At 36.6% G+C, this 25,000-nt stretch overlaps 1 protein-coding gene across 1 annotated transcript in view; it reads right to left on the bottom strand.

Annotated features, from left to right (window-relative positions):
* Positions 1–25,000, bottom strand: part of PTPRD (protein tyrosine phosphatase receptor type D) — a 568,194-nt gene that overhangs the window by 137,213 nt on the left and 405,981 nt on the right. Inside the window, exon 6 of the mRNA XM_065744335.1 lies at positions 264–452. Coding sequence (XP_065600407.1) covers positions 264–452 — 189 coding nt within the window. The remainder of the gene's footprint in view (positions 1–263; positions 453–25,000) is intronic.

Genomic DNA, 25,000 nt, shown 5'->3' with positions numbered 1-25,000 from the left:
AGTAAAGAAAAAAATTATCAAAAAGTACAGTCACAGCAGTGAGCAATGTGGAGTAAACAGAAGCTGCAGAACACATAGAAATAGACTCTAGAAAAGGCTATGACATCACAGACATGGACAACACACTCAATAACATAGAAAAGAGAAGAGGAAGATAAATTATTACCTATAAAAAAGTAAAATAATAAGGAAGAGAAAGAAAATAAAGAAAAGGTGAAAGAGAACAACTTTGGACATTAGTGGAAAAAGTAACAAGACCCTACCTGATCGCAATTGCTTTATACGGCCATTGTTGTTGCTTGTGTCAACTGGTAAGAAATCTTTGAACCACGTTATTTCAGGATCAGGGTTGCCACTGGCTGCACATAACATGGTAGCTGTACGAGTTCGTTCAACCACCTTCAGCTGGGGACCCATATCAATGGTGGGGAAACCTCGGGGAATTTGGTCCTCTGCAAAAGGAATGTATAATTTAAGGGATTTCATGCTAGTTACGTACTAACTCAAGTCATTTGCATCACCAGCCTAACTATTGTGCAAACTTCCCCTAACTGCAATGAACAGATAAAGAACAAAAACAAAACAACTCTGGCAATATTTTTTTTTAACTTACAGAGATCAAAATGTAGACATGGAATAAGAAGTTCATAAAATAGTGATATGTTATAACCATAAAGTATATTTAATTGCCTCAGATACTGCACAGCTCATAAACCAGATGTCCACTATGTTATCTTCTAGCACTAACATTCCTCTGATTATGAGAATCCTTATTATATGATGTGAAATATTGAAGTAGGATGCCTATGAACAATAAGAAAAAAAATCTTCTTTACGTAAGACAAATACATTAGCATGTGTGAACGTGCAGTGTTGGATTTGGCCAGGGTTTTAAGAGACTCAGATAAATTATTGTGCTTGTTGTGGCTTAACCTGGTAAGCAGCTAAACACCATACAACAGTTTGTTCAGTCCCCTAGAGAGTGAGATGGGGAGAGAATCAGAAAAAAAGGCAAAATACATTTATTGAGATAAAGACAGCTTAAAGGGGTAGAGAAGAAAGTAATAATAATAATAGAATATACAAAATACGTTGTTCTTGCTGACCATCTCTCAGCCAGACACTGAGCATTACCAATCCCCTCACAGAATCACAGAATCACAGAACCGTAGGAGTTGGAAGGGACCTCCAGAGATCATTGAGAGTCCAACCCCCCTGACAAAGCAGGCTCCCTAGACCAGGTTGCACAGGTAGGCAGGCATTCAGGTCTTGAATGTCTCCAGAGAAGGAGACTCTACAACCTCCCTGGGAAACCTGTTCCAGTGCTGTCACCCTCACTGTGAAGAAGTTCTCACGCACATTTGTATGGAACTTCCTATGTCTCAGTTTGTGGACATTTCCCCTTGTCCTATAGCCACCCACTGCTGAGAAGACTTCAGCCTTGCCCCTTTGCTTTCTGTTCCTTAGATATTTATAGATGTGGATCAGATCCCCTCTGAGTCTTCTTTTTCAAGGATGAACAGACAAAGGTCTCTCAGCCTTTCCATGTAAGAGAGGTGTTACACACCCTTTATCATCTCTGTGGCCCTCTGCTGTACTCTTTTGAGGAGATTCCTGTCTTTTTCTGTACTGTGGAGCTCAGAAGTGGACACAATACTCCAGGTGAGGCCTCACCAGGCCAGAGTAGAGGGGGAGGATACCTTCAGTATCCTCCAGCTTTATAGTTTTAGTTAAGCTGTTCTGGTTATTCTTCCAACTCCTCAGCCTATTCACTGGCAGAGTTCCATGACAAACTGAAAACATCTTGAATTTTCAGTTAACACTAATTAACATCTAAAACATTAGTGTGTTATCAATATTATTCTTATCCTAAATCCAAAACATAACACCATACTATTACAAAGTTAACTCCATACTTTTCCCACAAATTACTTACGTTCTGTTGGTCTTAAGTTTTAATATCCTCTTGCTTAAGTTGTAAGTATACATGTAAAATAGATGGCATTTAACTGCTACCGAGAATTACTGTGAGGATTAATGCATTAACAGATTTCATAATGCTGAGAAACTCTAGATACTGGACCTATGTAAATAGTATAGTTTAACTGACAGGAAAAATAGTGTTCATCAACAAATAGAGTTGTATCAGCAAAAGCTCTCAAATAGGGTCCTAAATTCTTAGTCATTCAATAGTAAATTATTAAGAAAAACTGAACAAGAGCAATTCACATCCTCAGGATTATATGCCTTAGCATATAACACTGGAAGCACACTGGGATCAGACAGATCCTCAGAAATTACGTAAGAATAAGTAGAACAATCTATTTGAATTGCATCACCTTTGTCTTTTCTTCCATTCAGCATACAAAGATACTTTTATTGCAAAATAATTGCTATTCTTTCCGTTTAAAGAAGAGAAGCTAAAAAAATAAAATAAAAATTCAGGGAAAGAAGGGAACACAGTGACCAAGGACCAAGATAAGGGTGAGGTACTTAATGCCTTCTTTGCCTCAGTCTTCAATAGTAAGACTAGCTGGCCCCTGGGCATATAACTCCTTGTGCCGGAAGATAGAGATGGGGAACAGACTATGTCCAGCATAATCTACGAGGACGTGGTTTTGGATCTGCTTCTAAAGCTGGATGCTCACAAGTCCATGGAGCAGGATGGACTGCAAGCTGGAATGTGAAGGAGTTGGTGGATATGATTGCCAAGATATTCTCCATCATCTTTCAACAGTCCAGGCTAACTGGGGATGTCCTGGTAGACTGAAGGCTGGCAAATATGATTCCCATCTTCAAAAGGGGCTGGAAAGCTGATTCTGGTAGCTACAGACATATCAGTCTCACATTGGTGCTGGGGAAGGTTATGAAACAGGTAACCCCAAGAGCCATCACAGATCAATTCATGGTCAACTAGGAGATTAGGCCAAGACAGCATGGGTTTGTGAATGGTAGGTCATCTTTGACAAACTTGATTTTGTTCTATGGCATGGTGACCCAATTAGTGGATGAAGGTAAGGCTGTTGATGTGGTCTACCTGGACTTCAGTAAACCCTTTGACACTGTGCCCCTTAATATTCTCATGGAGATGCTGGCTGCCCATGGTTTAGATAGGCATACACTTTGCTGGGAGAAACAAAGCCTGGATGGCCAGTCCCAAAGTGTTGTGGTCACGAATTAAATCCAGTCATGAGTGGTGCCCCCCCAGGACTCAGTACTGGGACCACTTCTGATTAACACCTTTATCAGTGATCTTGATGATGGGATTGAATTCTCTCTTAGTAAGTTTGCAGGTGACACCAAGTTGGAAGGAAGTGTTCATCTGCTGGAGTGTAGTAAGGCACTACAGAGGGATTCGGATAGGCTGGATTGATGGGCCAAGGTAAAATGTATGAGATTCAATAGGGTCAAGTGTCAGGTCCTGCATTTTGTTCACAACCCCTGGTAGTCCTACAGGCTTGGGGAGGAGTGGCTGGAAAGAAGGCTGCTTGACAGTAAAGGATCTTGGTGTACTGATGGAAAGACAGCTAAATATGAGCCAGAAGTGTTCCCAGGAGGCCAAGAAGGCCAATGGCACCCTGGATTCCATCAGAAATAGTGTGATGAGCAGGACTATAGGAGTAATCCTACCCCTGTACTCGGCACTGGTGAGGCCACACATCAAGTACTGTCTACACCAATGCATGGGAAACAACCAGAAGGAGCTGGAAGCGATTGTGCAGCAAGCTAACTATGACCTAGTCACTATTACCAAAACATGTTGGGACCACTCCCATGACTGGAGTGCTGCGATGGATGGCTACTAGCTCTTCAGAAGGGACAGATGAGGAAGGAAGGGTGGTGTGTGGCCCTTTATATAGAAGACTGTTCTGATGTTGAAGAGCTTGGGGTTGGGAGTGAAAAAGTTGAGTGTCTGTGGGTAAGGATCAGAGGGAAGGCCTGTAGGGGCAACATCTTGGTGGGGGTCTGTCACAGACTGCCTAATCAGGATGAGGAGAAGGATGAGGCATTCTATGAGCAGCTTGCAGAAATCATGTGATCACCAGCACTCATTCTCACGGGAGACTTCAACTTCCCTGATGTATGCTGGAAATACAATACAGCACAGAAGAAGCAGTCCAGAAGATTTCTAGAGAGTCTGGAAAATAACTTCCTTATGCAGCTGATAAGAGACCCTACCATAGGTGGTGTCCTGCTATACCCGCTCTTCACTAACTGTGAAGAACTGTGGGAGATGTGAAGGCTGGGGACTGTCTTGGGCAGCACAACCATAAAACTGTAGATTTCTCTATTCTTGGAGATGTCAGAAGGGAGACTAGCAAAGCCTATCTTAAACTTCAAGAGGGCGGACTTTGGCCTGCTCATGATGTTTGTTGCAAGGGTCCGTTGGGAGATGGCCCTTAAGGGTAAAGGGGTAAATGAAGCCTGGACGTTCCTCAAGATGGAAATCATAAAGGCACAAGAACAGGCTGTTCCTCAATGCTGTAAGGCAAGCTGTAGGGAAAGAAAACCTGTGTGGATGAACCAGGAACTATTGTTGAGACTCCAGAAGAAAAAGAGTTTATGTCCACTGGAAGAAGGGACAGGCTACTTGGGGAGATAACAAGGAAGGTATGCAGGGAGGAAGTTAGGAAGGCAAAAGCCCAACCTGAACTCATATTAAGCACTGCAGTTAAAGAGAATATGAAATCCTTCTACAGATGTATCAGTGGTAAGAGAAGAATCAAAGAGAATTGCCATCCTCTACCTGATGCAGTGAGGAATGTGACCACTGACAATAAGGAGAAGGCTGAGGTCCTCAGTGCCCTGTTTCCATCTGCCTTTAATAGGCAGATCAGTTATCCTCAGGGCACTTTATGCAGGTCCCACTAAACCTCTTGTAAGAGGTCCCACAAGATTGGAGGCTTGCCGACGTGACTCCCATCTTCAAGAAAGACCGTAAGGAGGACCCGGGGAACTATCAGCCTGACCTCGGTATCCTGGAAAGTTATGGAACAGATAATCTTGAGGGAGATCACATGGCACGTGCATGGCAACCAGGGGATCAGGCCCAGCCAGCACGGGTTCACAAAGGGCAGGTCGTGCTTGTCCAACCTCATCTCCTTCTATGACTGGGTGACCAGGCAGGTAGATGAGGGAAAGGCTGTTGACGTAGTCTACCTGGACTTCAGCAAGGCCTTTGAAATGGTCTCCCACAGTACTTTCCTGGGGAAACTGGCAGCCTGTGGGGTGGACAGGTTCACTCTTCTCTGGGTGGAGAACTGGCTGGAGGGCCATGCCCAGAGGGTAGTGGTTAATGGAGTTAAGTCCAGCTGGCGTCCCATTACGAGCGGTGTCCCTCAAGGGTCGGTATTGGGGCCCATCTTGCTTAATATCTTTATTGATGACCTAGACGAGGGGATTGAGTGTACCCTCAGTAAGTTTGCAGATGACACCAAGTTGGGAGGATGTGTCAATCTGCCTGAGGGTAAGGAGGCCCTTCAGAGGGATTTGGATAGGCTGAACAGCAGGGCTGAGCTCAATGGGATGAGGTTCAATAAGACCAAGTACTGGGTCCTGCACTTTGGCCACAATAACCCCATGCAATGCTATAGGCTTGGGGCAGAATGGCTTGAAGAATGTAGAGAGGAAAAGGAGCTGGGGGTGTTGGTTGATGCTCAGCTTAACATGAGCTGGCAGTGTACCCAGGTGGCCAAGAAGGCCAACAGCATCCTGGCCTGTATTAGAAATAGTGTAGCCAGCAGGAGCAGGGAGGTGATCATCCCCCTGTACTCAGCTCTGGTACGGCCGCACCTCGAGTACTGTGTTCAGTTTTGGGCCCCTCACTACAAGAAGGACATTGAGGCCCTGCAAAATGTCCAGAGAAGGGTGATGAAACAGGTGAGAGGTCTGGAGCACAGGTCTTATGAGGAGCAGCTGAGGGAGCTGGGATTGTTTAGTCTGGAGAAGAGGAGGCTCAGAGGAGACGTTATTGCACTCTACCACTTCCTGAAGGGGGGCTGTGGTGAGGAGGGGGTGGGCCTCTTCTCCCAGATAAATAATGACAGGACAAGAGAGAATGGCCACAAGTTGCACTGGGGAAGATTTAGATTAGATTTGAGGAAACATTTTTTCTCTGAAAGAGTGGTCAGGCACTGGAATGGCCTGCCTAGGGAGGTGGTTGAGGCACCGTCCCTAGTGCTGCTCAAGAAGCATTTAGATGAGGTGCTAAGGGATTTGATTTAGTAGTTTAGTGGGTAGGGATAGTGATAGGAGGATGATCAGACTAGATGATCTTGTAGGTCCTTTCCAACCTTGTGAATCTATGATTCTACAATTCTTTACTCTCTTCAGTTTTGGGCACTTCAATACATAGAGGACACTGAGATGCTGGAGCAGGTCCAAAGAAGGGCAAGAAGGCTTGTGAAGGGTCTGGAGAATATGCCCTATGAGGAGCGACTGAAAGAACTGGGGCTCTTTAGTCCGGTTAAGAGGAGGCTGAGGCGAGACCCTATTGCTCTCTTTAAATATCTGAAAGATGACTACAGCAAGAGGGGTTGGTCTATTGTCACTGGTGACAGGTGACAGGACAAGGAGAAATGTCCTCAAGTTGCTCTAGAGTAGGTTTAGATTGGGTATCAGGAAAAACTTTAAATTCTTTTAAATTCCTTTTAATAAATTTATTTTATACTATGAATAGGCTCCCCACGGAGGTGCTTGAGTCATTCCTGAATGTGTTTAAAAACTGATTGGATGTGGTGTTCAGGGACATGATTTAGTGGCAGGTTGTTAGGGTAGTATGGTTAGGTTGTGGTTGGACTTCATGATTTTGAGGGCCTTCTCCAACCTCAGCAATTCTGTGATTCTTTAAGTTTACTTTATTTGTTAAACCTAGTATCTCTACTAGTCAGTAACTGTCAGACTCTTTACTACCTGTAGGATCTCCTCCCAAAGACAGGTGAATCTCAAGTCTGTTTACAAACATGAAGTCTTTACTTTGAAAGTGACTACATTTGACTTGTGAATTAGAACAACTATGTGAATTGATTTTTGAGCTTTCATTTTCTTCTTGGCTCATACAGAATACTCTAAAATGCCTTTTTGTGGATGCACAAGTGTATACACTGATAATCTATCTTGAATACTGATAGGATGGAGTAGTAAAGAGCTTTATTTTCTTACTTTTAATAAGGGTAATTAAATTCTATCCATTCCCTGCATGCATAGAATCTCTTTGAATGAGTGGTCTTCATTAAAATTTCATGAGAAACATCACAATGTAGCGGACTCAAATTACTGGAATAGTTATATTTTTGACAGTTGTGTCTTGTTTCCAATCTGGCTTTAGGTATTTGGCAATAAAACCATATATTCAACATAAAATGGACTCGGGAAAGAATGAAATTTCTAGTTAGATTTCTTATCACAGAGGATTTAGTTTTTAAGATGCGATTTCCTTTTTTTTTTTTTTTTTGTCTCTAAGACTATTAGTGATTTGTGCAGAATCGTATTTACATTTTGATGATAACAAGTTTGACAAATCATCAAACACTTTGAAACAGATTTGAGTACCATTTATTAGTGAACTGCCTCTAACTCTCTGTAAGCAAAAAATAATCATTAAATTTTTTTTGATACATTGGTAGTCTTAGAATTGTACATAAGGTGAAATTTTTTTTTCCGCTCATTAACATGCTCATTAAGTTCTAAATTACAGTATTTACCAATGTTTCATATTAATATTCAGTTCTAGTGCAATAGTTTTCAATTCATCAACAATTTAAAGCAGGCTTGACCTTCTCAAAGCCATTTGGTACTGTCAGTTTTAGAGGTCATTAAAGGGCAGATTTTTCTGTTCTTGTGGATGGTGAATAGTACATGTAACAGAAGGGTTTTTTTAGGATGTTGGATACAAAGATTTAGAAATGGAGTACATTCTTTGAATTTGTTAGATGCTGTAATAGGGTCCCTGTTAAACACTGTGCCATTAAATGCCATTAAGAGAATACCAGAAGTCCTGTACTAGTATCACTTCCAAGCACTAGAAGAACTCTTTAATATTATTTGTCACCAAATGTATTATCTGAACAACAGAGACAATTACAAACACTGGTTATCATATGAACTCTTGAGAGATGTTGCTTTGGAGGTTTCTTTTTTTTTTCATTCATAGTTGCCTTTGGAATGTATTTCTAAATTTTCTCTATTTGTATTCAGTCTGTCTGACATTGCTCGTCTGTAAAAAAAACCTACCTGAGATTCCCACCTGTAGCTGAACTCAGGTTTTGAGTAATTGTTAATTTTGAAAGGGTAGCACTTTGAAAATATTTGCATTTCAAGTAAAATTATGGTCTAACAAAAAGAAACCATGTTCATCTTTAAAAGAACCCACCTATAAAACACACTACAAAACAAAAAAATCTCTGTAAATAACTGTGGCATAACTATATATGATGAATTCTACTCTTTTCCTTCTTTAACTATTACTGTTCAATCTTGATGGAAAAAATTACTATGCCACTTTCTCTTTTTCAAATATTACAAATCTATAAGAAGAGTTTAGCAACTTTATAAGCATGTATGCTGTTCATGATAAATCTACCAGCACAGGTGAAAAAAGAGAATGCTACTTTCATCCAGTGTTCATGACAGCTTATTCATATTTTGACTACTTTTCCTGGGGAAAAAAAAACAACCAACCAACCAAACAAACAAACAAAAACCTTTAAAATTACTTCTAGATTTGAAAAAGTGGAAAAGCTTTTTCTAGCTGGAAAAAGTGACAGTTTATAGAAATACACCAGGACTTAAAGTCCCAAATTCTCTACAGTGTTACCTTGCTGAATCTTTTTTTGACAATCAGAATCGTGATTTAACAAGAAAGATAGAATAAGTTACTCAGATACAGAACATTAAGACAAAAATACTATGTTAGGGATTTTAAGTGCATTAGTGAAATACCCTAAACAGAATGTGCTGACATTAGATGTGGATTATGGAGTATAGAGGTAATAGGAGCAGGTTCAGAGACTGGGTAGTCATTATGAGAACTAGACGTTAAGTATTTTCCTCCACATTAGCTATTTGCACCATAGACAGATCTGTGTTCCGGAATTAAACTGCAGTTTAATCTGTGTAATTTGCCTTACTAAGATATATACTCAAAGTATTCCATTGTGTCTCATAAAAAAAACAACATTGCCCTATGTGAACCAATTATTCTTTTTGTGGAAATGGAAGGTTGTTCCTTTCTAGTCAGAAAGGAAAAATCTATTTCAAGATTCAGTGATGGCTTTGCCACTGGCAAATTTTAGTCATTCTATAGCTCGTAGAATTAAAAAGGCACACATGGAGTATTCCCAGAATACACTATAGATACTGAAGATAAACTGCTGCAATAAAGTTTATTATTTCAAAGAACAGTGTAAATAAACCTTTTATTTTCACCATTCCAGATGGCAGCAGCATATAATTTGTTCTGTTTTGACATCATGACCACATTATTCAAAATCATTCTTCCTAAAACTTAACTGAAAGTGAGTCTGAAAACCGCAAAATCAAATTAAGAGGAGGAGGAACTGAAAAAAAAAACCATTTTGCAGCAAAGTTGGTATTCTCTATTATAACTAAAGAATCATACAAATGAATAAATTGAAAAATAAAAACAAACCAGTTTATTAGTATATGTAAAATACTAAGTTGATTTGAAAAAATACAGTAAATAAAGAAGTGTCAATTACTAAAGATCCCTCTTATTGAATTTTTTTACAAAGTAGATCTTGCAAAAACAGAAATTATGAACATAGAACTCTTTTCCTGGAGTTCTTTCCACAAAGCTATTGTAAAAAGACAAATACTTTTACTTAGTCCTGCTGTAAGTTAGTAAAATGAGGTAACGGATAGTATTAAGGTTAGGGTTAGAGTTTTCTAATATAAGTAGGAAACAGTTGTGATTTGTGTTACATTTTAAGTAATTATGTCGGAAAAGGAACAAGACACTAATAATATGATCAGAGACCCACTAACAATCACTAAATATTTAACAAGAAGATAGCTGCAGATACTATCCCATTAAATATATTCATTTAAATACTCTTCATCTTCAAGATTCACAAACTACTTTTGAGAGAAAAGAAAAAAAAACTGTTCAGTATGTCTATGCAATTACCCTGCAAATTGCAAAGTAATGTCCACATAACAAAACATAGTCTGAGTTATCATCTATATGAATGTTGAACCAGCAGTTTCACACTGAATTTAGTCAGTTAACATTCATTGTTACAATGATTTAGCCTAATTAAGTTTTGTCTTTTAACAAACGAGTACACTGAATCTCTGAAATCAGATATCTTCGTAAGGACATGAAAACAGGAGAAGAATTTGTACTTTCTCCTGTCAGTTCTCAAAAATGGCTAAATTAAAGGTGTGCATACCAAGTTCTTTCCAAATTTCCACTAATGGGAGCAAGTCTTTATTATTAATGAAATGCAAAATGCCTAGAACCAACGCTTAAAGAATCATCAGTAATTAATAAAATAAAATAAAATAAAATAAAATAAAATAAAATAAAATAAAATAAAATAAAATAAAATAAAATAAAATAAAATAAAATAAAAATATAAACCAAAAAGACTAAAAGAAAGGCGTTATTCTCACATTTGCACTTGGGCTTTGTCATAGCTTACAGCATAGCATATCATCTGAATATCTTATCCAAATTTGGCCATGGCTGAGCTTCCAGCTATCTGTATTTCTCACTGAAATAAAAAGGATCATGTCCTAAAAAAATGCAGGGAATCACTGCCAAATGTCCACTCTCAAGCGTAAGGAGAGTATTCAGACAGTACTATGGTAATGAAACAAAGGCAGAGAAAGTGAAGAGATTTAAGAGCACAGTATCAGATACTTAAGAAAATAAACACTAAACCTCTGAAGAAATACAACCCAACATTTATTTATATAAGCAAATGTAACAAGAACGAATTGATTTGTCTTACACTGATAAATAAAAGAGCACTGCATAAGAGAATGATATGAATTGTCATGATTACCATTCCTAATTTGAGGTCTAGTTTCCAGACAGGGCTAGGATTTAGATTACACTAAATCAGGACTAAAATGGGGCTTGCCAAGAATAAGGATTAAGAATACATAATTGCACTGTTTAATACATATTTCAAGTATCTGTGATTCTTTTTCCTCCATTTAAAAAATAAAATGAAATGAACAACTAATACTGTGATGACAGATTATGCTATATGCTTTTATTTTTCAAACTACATTTTATTTATTATTTTATTTTATTTTTAGTAACAGGTTCTTATGCACACTAAAACTCACTGCTAATATTAGAAGTAAACGCTTACTGATTGATTCAAAACACAAGCATAATTTTTTAAATCTGTATTTTTGTTTCTTTATATGTTAATATTCTGTGTTAAATATTGATATTAATAAATATACTTTTACTAGTGCTTGTCTCATACTCATTTTTTAAGTACAAAACAACAAATCATCAAAAGAAAGATATGGCATATCAATTTGAACAGACAACAGGACACAAGCATCTTTTGAACACATCACCAAAGAGTACAAGAGAACAGAACTGTGTGGTCTAGGAAAGGAACTGTCAGATCAGTGAGTGATAATATCCCTTTCTCCCTTCTTCCTCCCATTTGCACTAAATGTGCAAAAACTACAGGAATTAAAATGCTTGATACAGTCAGATGACTTAAGCCATGGCCATTTCTGCTACTGATGTTACATATCTTACAGACATGTCACGTATCTTACAGATATGTTGTTTCCTCTATCCTATAATTTTACTTAATACTTTTTAGTGCAAGCTACTCCGCACCTTAAGTTGGCAAATACTAATTATACAAACTAACTGCATTAACTTCACAGCTTTAAGATTTAGGAACCTCACAATGGAACTGTAGGGGAGAAACCATCAACTGTGTTTGAACTGTTTTCATATGAGAATAATACTGTAATACCGTATATTTATGTGCTATATAAATAATACTATGTATGACAGTATAAGACATACATTTACACTATATTTATTTTATAAATAATGTATATATTTTTAGAAATAATAAATAGATTACACAAATGATACTACATATTGTAAAAATAATTATCTCTCTGGGTTTCATCAAAGCTTTAAATAGTATTTGTCAAAGTATTTTTCTATCCACTATCTTTCTGGACAAAATGTTCAGTGCACAGCTAGATAAATAAATAATACAATGGGTAAACAATTGTCTGATTGGCTCAAAGATTCATAGTAAATTGGGTTACATCATATTGGTGGCCAATCACCAGTATGGTTTCATCAGGGCTACATTTTGGGGCCAATTCTCTTCAGCATTTTTACAAATGACCTAGATGAAAGTTTGCAGGTGATACTAAATTAATAGGAGTTGTTCATGTCCGTGAGGATAGAGAGGACATATAGGGAAATCTTGATGGGAAAGGTAAACAGCCACCAAACCTAAGAAGTTTAACAAGGGCAAGTGCTGGACTCTACATCTCAGACAGGGCAACCCTGGATATATGTACTAACTGGAGAACAAAAAGCTAGAGAGCAGACCCACACAAAGTGATATAATGGTTCAGGTCAATGGCAAGTTGAATATTAATCAGTAGTGTGCCCTGGCAGCCAAAAGGGACAACTGTACACCACATTGCATTGAAACCCAGCATAGGTAGCTATTCAAGGGGAGGGACTGTCCTAATCTGCTTTGATCCTACCTTGAGCACTTTTTGATGTTCGGGGCACACAGTGTAAGAAGGGCATCAGGGCATGACAGTTTGTTAGTGTTCATGGCTAGATGTCAGGAAAATGTTCCTCACCAGGGGTCTTTGGGCAGTAGAATAAGTTACCCAGAGCCACAGTCATAGCACTAAGCTGTTAGAGTTCAAGAGACGTTTGGACAACACTCTCAGGGTTTGAGGACTGGGTAGTGCTGCATGAATATTCTTGGAATATTCTATGATTCCATTCTACGGTTTTATTTTCTAAAGTACTAGATTACCAATTCCAATTCAGCATTTAGAAAAAGAAAGATTATCATTGGTGGGGAGAAAGATGTTTCAGAATGCCTGAAGTTTGGTCCTTTAGCAAAAAGAAAGAAGGAATAAAGCTGATTAAATTTTATCCTTCAGGATTTGCTGAAGATCCTTGGGTCAGAATACTAAATACAAATTTGTTTTGTGAATTAAACAATATATTATTCAAGGTAGAGGCAACACTTTCCAAATTTTATTGTGGTGCCTAAGAAAACAGTGTACCCAGACAAGTGTATCAATTTGGATGCTATACTGGTTTTTCAATAAAGAGCTAACATGAGCAACAAACAATAAAAGTGTTATTATTGCTGAAAATAAAGAGAAAAAAGAGATATGTAGCTAGAAGAGACCATGATCATTGAAAAGTCATTTGAAGAGTATATCCCTTGAAATGTATTACCGAGCATAAAAAAAATGGTGCTTGTTCAAGTTGTACACAGTTTTTCTGTATTTAATACTGAACCTACATAAATCTTCAATGGAGGACTGAAAAGAAGTTTTTTTTATGGGTGGATGGTGAAGACCTTCCCTGATGACTGATCGGTGGAGGGAATGAGTGTGATTTATGCCTTACTCCTCTGTCTGAGTATGAAGGAGGTGTCTTGTTACTCTTGTCAACTTATGAAAATATACCCTTGCTCTCATAGATACTGAGAATAGGGATTTGCTAACAGGAGATTATAGGCACAAAAGGAAGGGAAAGCGTACACATGAATTGCTTTTTGACTTGGCATGAGATTTGCCAAGTTCAGGGTTAACTCTAAAAATACAATAACATGATTTGTGAATGGAAGTGTAAAATGATATTTATTAAAATCTAGAGATGGAGTGAATATCTCCAAATCACGCTTGATAAAAATAATCAAAATCTCATTTGTGAGCATTTGCTTAATATTAAATCAATTTAAGGTAGAGAAGATGTTAGCTTTTCCTTCAATATAGTTTTCTTTCAGTATAATTTTCGCAACAACTTTCATCTAGATAATCAAAGATTATTTTCATAAAAAGAATTTTTTTCAAGGTTTTTTTTCTTGAAAAATGTATTAGGGATTTGTTTTATTAGGAATTTTTTTTTTTTTTTGATTACTTTTATGACAGAAATTTCTACTAATGAAAATCATACTTTTTTAAGAGAGGTATGTTCAATTTCAACTGAAAGAAAAAGGAGATCATTTATGTAGCTGGAAGGCACTGGCTGAAAATCATGTTGAAATAATGTTCAAGCAGACCAACGTGATTCTCAAGATACAGGAATCAGCATGAGAGGCAGAGCAAGAAAAAATAAAAATATGTGTATATAAGAAGGAACAGATATAAAATTTTCATGTTATAAAATTTATTTCAAAAGCTATCTAGTGAAAGTGAAGTAAAGAGAGTGAATAGAATTAGTTCCTGATCTTAACCAGACTAAGCTTAGTGAAGCTTGTGTAAGCACAGGGAAAACTACACCAAATCTGTGGACACGCTTAACACACAGTAAGTATGAGGAAGCTGCAGATGAAGAAAACATGAAGCCTAAATACAATGATGGGTATCAGTGAGAGACACTATTCCACAGAATCAACATATTTGACTGAGAGTACTAAGGCTGGTACTGTTTCTCTTTTGATTTAATATCTGTCATCTCTTCTTAAAACCAAATACAAAACTCATTCCTTTTAGAGAAAAGGATTGAAACTATTTTTCCTGTGGGACGTAGAGGCAGGTAAGATGTATATAATCTTTTGAAGTAGTTGAGAAGATATCACATGTTAAACTAATAGAGAGATAAATTCTGCAGCTAAATAAATATACACCAATAAATCCTTTGACTACATATCATAATTTTAGTATTTTGTTGTACTTCAGGAAGACTTAAGAATCAGCAAGTGCATACTTCAGCTTTTATTTTATTAATTTCATTAATTGATTTCATTAAAGCATACTACTTTGAATAACTGCTATAACACAATCTGCTTTGAGTATTAGCTGCAAAAGTTACAGACATCATGATTTTAAAAAGCAGTGATAGTTGAGTTTGAATTTTGAGTAACCTGTTTCTCAGACTACACATGAAGAAAATATCTTACATACATAATGTATTTTATTTACATAATGTAAAGATGTATTTTTTTCTATGTATGCATGTGTTTTTGCTCTACATACTAGACTCCCGGTGGAAAAAAAAATACTCTGAGCTATTTAACCTGATGTATTAAATTTTTTCTAAGAAGGCGATTTTTAATCTTTAGTATGTTATGTTAGTATTTAACAGCTATGTCTAAATATTATTACAGACCTGTCTGTGGTTCTGTAATAAATAAGACCATAAATATTGTTATCTGCAAAGACTCATTTTGCAGTTGAAGATCACAGAAAAGCTACCATGAAAGAGCACTATCATGAGCTTTGAAGAAAACATTCTCTTGAATTTTTTAGTTTAAAAATCCCAATCCTTCTGCAGAGCAAGAGAAAATTATTTCTTAATATCTTCATTTTATTTATTTATTTATTTATTTTATCCCTGCCAGTTTTTTCCAAAGAACCTCCTTCTCCTTTTCAGAGTTAAAACCCATCTAGAGTCTGTAAGCCTGATGCCTTGTATGATATTCTGTCGTAAAAACAAAAAAAGTTCAAGTGGAGTCACCTGCCACAAAGCCAAGCTCTTACAGGTTGGATCTGCCTATTTCAGTGTCCTTACCTACTACAGGGAGTTGAAAAGAGAAGAGGACCTCAAGTGTTCTCAATTGCTGCAGCAGACATCCCACAGCTATGAAGACTCTTTTGATGGCCTTTAAACTACATGTTGGCGCCTCATAACCCCCCATGTGGAAAAGCAGTAACGCATAATGGTAAGCTCTTAATGCCGACACAAGCAGTTGTTTCAATGAAGCACCAGGAAAACCTAATTACTAGAAGACACAGAATTGTAGGGTTGGAAGGGACCACTAGAGATCATCTAGTCCAACCCCCCTGACAAAGCAGGCTCCCTAGACCAGGTTGCACAGGTAGGCATCCAGGCAGTCCTTGAACATCTCCAGAGAAGAGGATTCCACAACCTCTCTGGGAAACCCGTTCCAGTGCTCTGCCACCCTCACTGTGAAGAAGTTCCCATGTATGGAACTTCCTATGTCTCAGTTTGTGGACATTTCCCCTTGTCCTATCACCACTCACTGCTGAGAAGAGTCCAGCCTAGTCCCTTTGCCTCCTGCTCCTTAGATATTCCTAGATGTAGATCAGATCTCCTCTAGTCTTCCCTTTTCAAGGCCGAAGAGACCAAGGTCACTCCACACACTTTATCATCTCTATAGCCCTCTGCTGGACTTTTTTGAGGAGATCCCTGTCTTTTTTTGTACCAAGGAGCCCAGAACTGGACACAATACTCCAGGTGAGGCCTCACCAGGGCAGAGTAGAGGGGGAGAATCACCTCTCTCAACCTGCTGGCCATGCTCTTTTTAATATACCCCAAGATTTCACTGGCCTTCTTGGCCACTAGGGCACACTGCTGGCTCATGGCCACTGTCATCCACCAGCACACCCAGGTCCCACTCCTCAGACCTCTTCTCCAGCAGGTCATCCTCCAACCTGCACCAGTGCATTAGGTTTTTCCTCCCTAAGTGCAAGACTCTACACACTTGCTCATATTAAACCTCATCTGGTTCCTTTCTGCCCAACTCTCCAGCCTGTCCAAGTCCCACTGAGTGGCAGCACAGCCTTCAGGCGTGTCAGCCAATCCTCCCAGCTTTATATCATCATGAAACTTGCTGAGGGTAGACTCTATCCCCTCATCAAGGTCATTGATGAAGATGTTGAACAGGATGGGTCCCAGCACCAACCCCCGAGGAACACCCCTCAGTACAGGCCTCCAAATGGACTCTGTTCAACTGATCACAGCCCTCTGAGCTCTGCCAGTCAGCCCACCTCACTGTCCACTCATCTATTCCAAACCTTATCAGCTTTGTTATAAGGATGCTGTGGGAGACAGTGTCAAATACCTTGCTGAAATCAAGGTTGACATCCACTGCTCTCCCCTCATCCACCCAGACAGTAATGACATCATAGAAGGCCACCAGGTTGACCGAGCATGAACTTCCCCTGGTGAACCTATGCTGACTGCTCCTGATAACTCTTCTTTTCCAACTGCCTGGATACAGCATCCAGAATAAACTGTTTCTTCACCTTTCCAGGGGTGGAGGTGAAGCTGATCAGCCTGTAGCTCCCCAGATCCTTCTTCTTGGCCTTTTTCTTGGACCATCTCCTACCTCACCAAAGGGGAGCTTTTCATTCTCCAGACCCTCTCACCCTCACAGACAAGGAGTCCTGAGTCCTCTCACAGTGATGAAAGATGCAAAGAATGCATTCAGCATCTCTGCCTTCTCTGCATTCCCTGTTACCACAACGCCCCCCTTATTTAGTACGGGAACCACATTTTCCCTAGTCTTTCTTTTACTGTTGACACGCTTAAAAAAACCTTTCTTATTATCCTTTATCTCCTTTGCCAGATCCAATTCCAGGTTGGCTTTGGCCCTCCTTGTTGCACCCTTGCAGGCCCTAACAGATCATTCCTATACTCTTTCCAAGTGGTCATACCCTTTTTCCACATTTCATGGACCTTTCTCTTCCCCCAAGTGGAAAGTGTCAAAAGGAATTTTCAAGTTGATGTTTAGGCACTGAAAGCACACTAACATGCATACATGTAAATCCTGGTTGAAAGTGTCATGAGGTTTTACCGTCATTCACTATTAGTAACTCTTTTTATTCTAACATACCTCACAATAATACACCTAGACAATTGGCAAGAGCCAATGTATCTGCTTTAGCATTAGCTGAATGGGGTGATTAGCACCTAACTATTCTCTTCAACAGCTATATACTAGTTGGTCTACTTTTGTTATTAAGAGGTTGTAAGATTAAAAGTTCACAGCTGGAAGTTGTTGGAAAATAAACAAATTTCTCAGTCAGAATGTTAGTTTAATAATTTTTACAATAAAACACACACAGCTTCTATTCTTCTCATGGTGTGCATATAATACTGATTAAACATAATAGGAGTTACAGTACTGCATCAAAAGAATAAATGCTATAAAACCTAGAATAATCATTTTAACACATGAAATCAGTATTGCACTTGTTACTAAGAAACCATTAAGCAATTTTTATGCTCTATAAATTGAATAATTCCTGTACTAATACCATTAATTCAGTTAGAACTAAAATGTTCATTTTATACTGATTTTATTTTAGTATGCCCTTAGTATTCTTAGTGATTTCTGTTGTTTCTCCTATGAATAAATTTATTATCTTAAGTTTCTTTATTTATTATCTTAAATTTTATCCTTCAAGAGTTTTCTCCACACTAGTGTAACCACTCATTTTTATGACAGAAGCTTTTTTTCTGCAAGACTCTTAGAAGATATTTATCTGAATTTTAGGCTTTGGTCTTTTTGGTACTTTTACTCTGGAGACATCCGCCTTTCAGAGTATTTTTTCTTTCTTTCTTTTTCCTCAGTTTGTTTTCAGCAGTGGAGTCTTTCAGTCAGTGTTTAGTCTTCTGTTTATACCTGTTTCCCTAGGGAGTTACAAACACTTGCCAATCTCCCAAAAGCAAATACAGGAATTTAAAACATTCTTTTGTTTTATCTGCATAATAAACTCACTGACCCCTTTTTGTTCATCTACATACATTTCTCTTAAACCTGCTGTTGCTTTTTTTTAAATATCTTCTTGGACCTGTGGAGGCTCTAAAGCTTTTTAGCAGCTGGAGGCTACTGTGCCAGGGCAGTAAACTTTCCATTCAAGTGTGTTGTACCTGTACATACTTTTCGATTGTGCATTGCAGAGAGGGGCTCAGCGTGAGCATGTGCACTGTCTGTTCCTAGTATCAGAGGAACAGAAGATTCAGGACAATTTTACTGAGGATTATGAAGTTCTTTTGAGGATTGTGCCCTTCATTGACATGATGACAGCTCTCGCAGTTTTGTTGCTTTAACTGTGAGTCAAACTCCCTATATGCAGCAGTGAATACTAAATTTGGTTATTAGAACTTCTGTACTTTCTGTCTGTCTGTAAAATGTTCTTCACGCGTATTATATGTGGAGCATACAATTCTCTTACTATATGTCAGGAAAAATAGTTAATAGTGAGAAAACTTGCTGCAAGGTAAATGGTAAAATATTGCGAAGAAAAATCTTAGAAGAATTACAAACGTATTCTGGGTAAAGAGTTGATAATAATGCAACATCTGCAGTATGACTATACATACAAGATACTTGTGCTCAAATTCAAACCAACCTAATGATGACATCTGCATGCAAACTCAAAAATTTAAATCTTGTAAGGATACAGGTGGCATTGAAAAATGAAAAACAAGTTTTAGTTTTGTCTATGAGAACTGAATGCAATATAAGCATAATCATTTCACAGATATTAAGTCATCTTATGCTTCTCAAATTGAGCACAAGAAAGCTTTTCTGTATTTGCTGTTTTTTCCCCCCACTGTTTTTAAAGAAATTCTAGCTAGTAATATAATTAAAGAGCAATAGCAGTGTTTACTTTATTTATACTAATGTGTACCAAATATTAAGAAGTCAAACTTCATTTTGGCATAAATATTGATCATGTAGTCACAGAATTTTAAAATTCTGAACTCTCACTCTGGCATTTCTGTAATTACTGCTTAACACAGTTCATGTTCAGTTTTACAATTAGTTTTACAATTAGTGTTACATCTTGAGGGAAATGAAAAACACCATAAAATATAGAAAATATCAAGCTTGAATATACTCAAGCATAGACTACTTTTTGTGAATTTGGAACTCAGAAATGACAATATTACATAAATAAATCTATAGACTTATATACTATATAGTATATACAAACTATATAGTATTTTCAAGGAATTCCATAGACTTCTACAAGAGTGTTTTAATGTCAAACATCTATTGACATCTATAAGCAATTACTAATTTAACAAACAAATTGTTGTTAATGAATTATAGCCTGAGACTTTTAAAAATCAGTTGATAAAATCCTACAAAACAAACACAGAATTTGTATCAGTAGACAGTTCTTATTCTACAGAATGCTTTCAGAATCTAGCAAATAGTTCTGCAGCTCATTTCCATAGTCAACTGGTCATTCATAATCTAAAAAAAAAAATAAAAAATCCATGTTCTCTCTTTAATTTAATGAAATAAATTTGTTTTGTCCAGGCTTTTCTCTCAAAGCATGAACTCAGTACCTCCCAGATGTCTTCTTATTCAAAACAGTGAGGGAATGAGAGCAGAAATATCTTGTTTTCTTCCACGTTTCAGAAACCAATCTATAGAGTCATAGCAATTGAAAAGTAAACATTCAAATTTTTCATGCTTCCTGTCAGAAACAAGAGTTCAAGTTTTTTGTCTCCCTTAAAATCCTCAACTATTATTGCCAATTAACTTTATTGCATACCACACAATAATCTGGAAATATCAACAGGGTTTTTTTTTTGTTTGTTTTTGTTTTTCTTAGATATTTTAAAAAATGTGTTCCAGTAGCTCACACTGTCAAGTTTACTGCAGGCTTTGTGACACAGACATTCTAGGGGTAACACTAACCCCAGCTGATTGCTGTAAGAATTTCAGTCTGCTGTTCCCAATTTCAACTTCTCACTGAAGTGAGGCACATTTATCCTGTGGTCTGCCTAAACTAAACACTGTTTTCATTCCTGCCAGGTGAAGGAAAGACAATTCTGCTGGTGAAGGATATAGATTTAACAGACTAACTGCAAAATGCTTTACCAGCATTTTTTTTTTTTTTGCTTAACACATTGCTATATTCAGAATATATATATATACATATAAATATAATATAATATTCTGTCTCTATATATATGTATATACACATACAGAATATTATATTCTTGCTTTAGAAAGTATTTAATTAAATATTTTATGAACTGGAGTTCTAAGGCTTCTAAAGGTCAGGTCTTCAGTTTTAATGCTGAAGATCCTGTTGTGATTTTTGTCAATATGATTTTTTTTTTCTCCACAACAATGAGTGTAATAAAACATATTCGAAGAAGGTGCCTCTACGAAGCACCAGGGCAGTGTTCCTCCACATTCTTAAAACAAACAAAATCAAGAAGAACCCAAATAATCCCAAGCTTATGAAGACTTAGAAAACAATTTTAATGTTATTGAGAACATTTTTTTTTTCTGTGTGAGAATTCAGACCATCAGGAAATTAAAAATAATTAAAAATGAAAACAAACAAAAAGAAGCTGATGAACATTTTTTTTCCTTTTATATATTATGCCATATACAGTTAAATAGGAAATATATTTCTAGTAATATAAGAATATTTAAAGATGTTGAATTTAAGGACAACTTCTGTGTAGTGATTAGAAGCACAGACTTTACAGTCATAGATCAGGAAATATAACCTCTTTGATCATACATTTACTGGGAACTTCTTTTCATCTCCAATTATTGATATCAGTGTCTCTCTATTTTCTTTATCTTGCTTTGTGAATTTGCCCTGAATCAATGCATTTCACTATATGACACTCTACTTTCAAGCACATTCTGATATACAAACTTAGCATGGCTCAAGCCAGTATCAGCACTCAAAATATCTCATCCTCATTTTTAAGCTTGAGAATGCTATGAAATTTAACTGTATACTATACTCTACAGTAAACTCCTTTAAGAGATCATGACACATCCTGTTGTTCACCGGCTACAGTTAAAGTTAAAATACAGAGAAAATGGATGTTTCAAGTGAAAGACTACAATTAATTCAGAATGCCTTGTCAAGTGCAATGAAAATAAAGTATTTTGTTATTCACCGTCCAAACATGTTAAAGCACTTCGTCTATGCCCAATTTGACCTTATGCTTAACTACATATTCACATTCCTTGCAGAAACTGCTTTTCATATGTGAGATTTTGTAATACTTGTTTGATTTTTGTATTGAGTAGGTGAAACATATTTTCTTGGTAGATTTTGAAAAGGAGATAATAAAGTGGGAGCTGCTCTGAAAATATGCAGCATGAATACAGCATGTTTCCTTTTTAACCACGGGTGACCTGAAAGAAACTTTAAAACAAGTAACCAAAAAAAAAAAAAAAAAGAAGCAACAATCAAACAACTAAACAAAAGAACAACTTTATATGCATTATCATCTTCAAATATTCACTTAAAATAATAGTGAAACAAATATATATATTACAGACTTTCTGTAATATCATATTTCAGCATGAACAACACAGTAATGGGTAGAATCAAGAAACATCTTTGCGTATCACTTCTGATGATATACTATACTTTCTGGGCCATGGAACCAAGTGTTTCCATGCAGTGAGTATGTTATATTAGTAGATAAATAGCTGTATTTTCTCTAGTAGCTTTTATCTGTTCTATTGTAAAATCTTCGTAGCAAGAACAGTGTCATTTCATGAGCCTGTAGAGTGTAAGGCATGACTGAGATTCAGTCTTTTCTGGAAACACAGGAAGCTATTGTAATACAAATTCAATACTCCTTGATTGAAATATTAGATAAATATATGACAGCCAAAGAAATCATATTATTCTCTACAGGGTTTTTGAATCCACTATTTTTTTACTTTTTTCTAAAACCTTACTGTTTGTAACAATGGAACACTTTCATTCACTCCACAGTAGATAAAAGGCAAAATAATCTCTAAATATATAATGAGAGAATACTGAGAGTAGATCTATTTTAGTAAATAAATTACTTTGAGCTATCAAATGCCCCAAAGTAAATGGACATCCGCAACAGTTTTAAGTCAGCTATTAGTGTTCAGAGATAAAATCATGTACTTATAGACAAAAGCTTGCTACAACAGCCCAAACAGCCAATTTGTTAGATTCAAGACTTCATTCACATTGCCATGAAAGCCATATACCTTTCAAACAGAGATATGATAATATGACACAATTGAAAAGGCTATTTCTGGACTGTCAGTCAGAACAGAGAAGAGATGAATATTGTACTTTCAAGTCACTGGGAAATTGACAAATGTAGACACACAAATTAGACAGTTATTTTACTCCCTGGAAGTTAGGCTACAGAAATACAAAAAATCATGAAGTGAAAGCAACTGAAAACATAAGGACATCATTGATCAGATATCAGGTCATAACAAAAGAATGTATCTATGATTCTTTTCCACTTATCTTCACGGATAACTGATTAAATAAAACATCATCTGGTGGGCAACATTACTCAAAATACAAAAAGGAAAATCATCAACAATTGCCTTCTGTGATATCTAATACAAATCTCATGACTTAGAGAAACTAGTATAAATAATGTTAGTAGTTCTGTTCAGTGAAATTTTGTTTTTCGGCAGTGTGTGATATAGAATACTTTTTGCCTAAAAAAGAAAAAAATATATATCACAACAATAACTTGTCTACTTGTATTTGAGGAGTGACATTGGAAATAAGAAGATTTTTAATGTTCTGTAAAAATGCTGATTTTTAGTGGGAAAGCAGAGAAAATACTCTATGGCATACACATTTAAAGATGTTCATGATCCCAAGTTACCTATAAGATGGGAAAAAGACATGATCAATTACCTAAAACCTTCAGAATTTTTCTAAATTATCTTGTTCAGACTTTTCTTTTAATTATTTATTTATTTTGTGCGTCACATTTATGTATTCTTCATCTATGATCACACATGCATTCTATTTTCCTTTGTATTTCTCCACCCCAAAGTTACCGACACATATCCTCATGTGTTAATTATTACTATTTTCATATTTTTCAGATTAATGAACACTGTAGCATAAACATCTTCAGAAACAAACTAGTTTCGACTATAGATGAAGTGTTTAGTTCCAACTTCAAAGCCTTTATCATAGGCAAATATAATAAAAGGTGTTGTAGTAGGTGTGGCTGGGACATCAGGATGTTACGCAACAGGACCTCCCCCGCTCTGAGATTGATTAATGATGTATGCTTAGGGGCGTAGATTATGATAGATATATGTATACAAGGAGCTGCCGTACCTTATAAAATGCCATTTTCTACTTCTCCATATTGGTGTCTATGTGAAAGTGACCCTAGTGTGGAAAATCGCTATCCCTCAGTGGTCCAATCTCCAAGAACAGAGTCTAAATAAGGTTAGAAGAATGTAGATGCATTTTTATGACTATTAAGTAATCTACTTCCAGTTCATCTGCTTTAGAATCATTTAATATCAGTGTGTTTTTTTAGAATAACATTACAGACCGGTTAGCCAATTACTAATTGTGAAATAGAAGTTACATACGGTGGTAGAAAAATGAACTCTCAAGTAAATATACAACTGAACAACACAGAAGTGTGATATGAATTTTGAAGAATAATCCTTCCAGAAAGAATAAAAGAAAAACATAATTTATTGTGTCTTTGTCTATTAGCAATAATCTGTTTAATTCTTCAATATTACGTTCTTACACAAATTTCATCCTTTCTTGAAAAAGTAACATAGCTGATGCACATTATAAGTTTGTTTACACATCTTATTTTTTGTGTAGCATACCCTGTTTTCTCTCAATGCTGTTAAAAAAAAATAAAAAATCAATTATTTAGTGTAAAAGTTATCATCATTCGAAAAAATTTCCATAAATACTTTGGGAAAACTTTTACATCCAGTTCTTTTAGATAAAAACTTTTTTTATCTTCTTCCTACTCTGATCTTACAAAATTGTCTTTGCAATCAATGAACATAAAAGTTAATTTTTCCTTCCCTCACTTCTACTCTTACTCTGTTTCTTCCTTAGTTCCTTCCTTCCTGTTTTCCATTGTTCCTTAGGAAAACAGAAGACTGAGAGGAGATCTTAGAAACACTTAAAAATATTAAAAGGATGAGTGTCAAGAGGATGGGTCCAGACTCTTTTTTGTCATGTTCAGTGACAGGGTAAAGGGCAATGAGCAATAAGAGGAAAACAGGAAGTTCCACCTGAGCATGAG

The sequence above is a fragment of the Cyrtonyx montezumae genome, unplaced genomic scaffold, assembly GCF_038088225.1.
Source record: "Cyrtonyx montezumae isolate F1298 unplaced genomic scaffold, pur_monq_1.0 scaffold_30, whole genome shotgun sequence".
Lineage (NCBI taxonomy): Eukaryota > Metazoa > Chordata > Aves > Galliformes > Odontophoridae > Cyrtonyx > Cyrtonyx montezumae.
The sequence above is the reverse complement of the archived record's forward strand: the minus strand, read 5'-3'. Positions and strand labels throughout refer to the sequence as shown.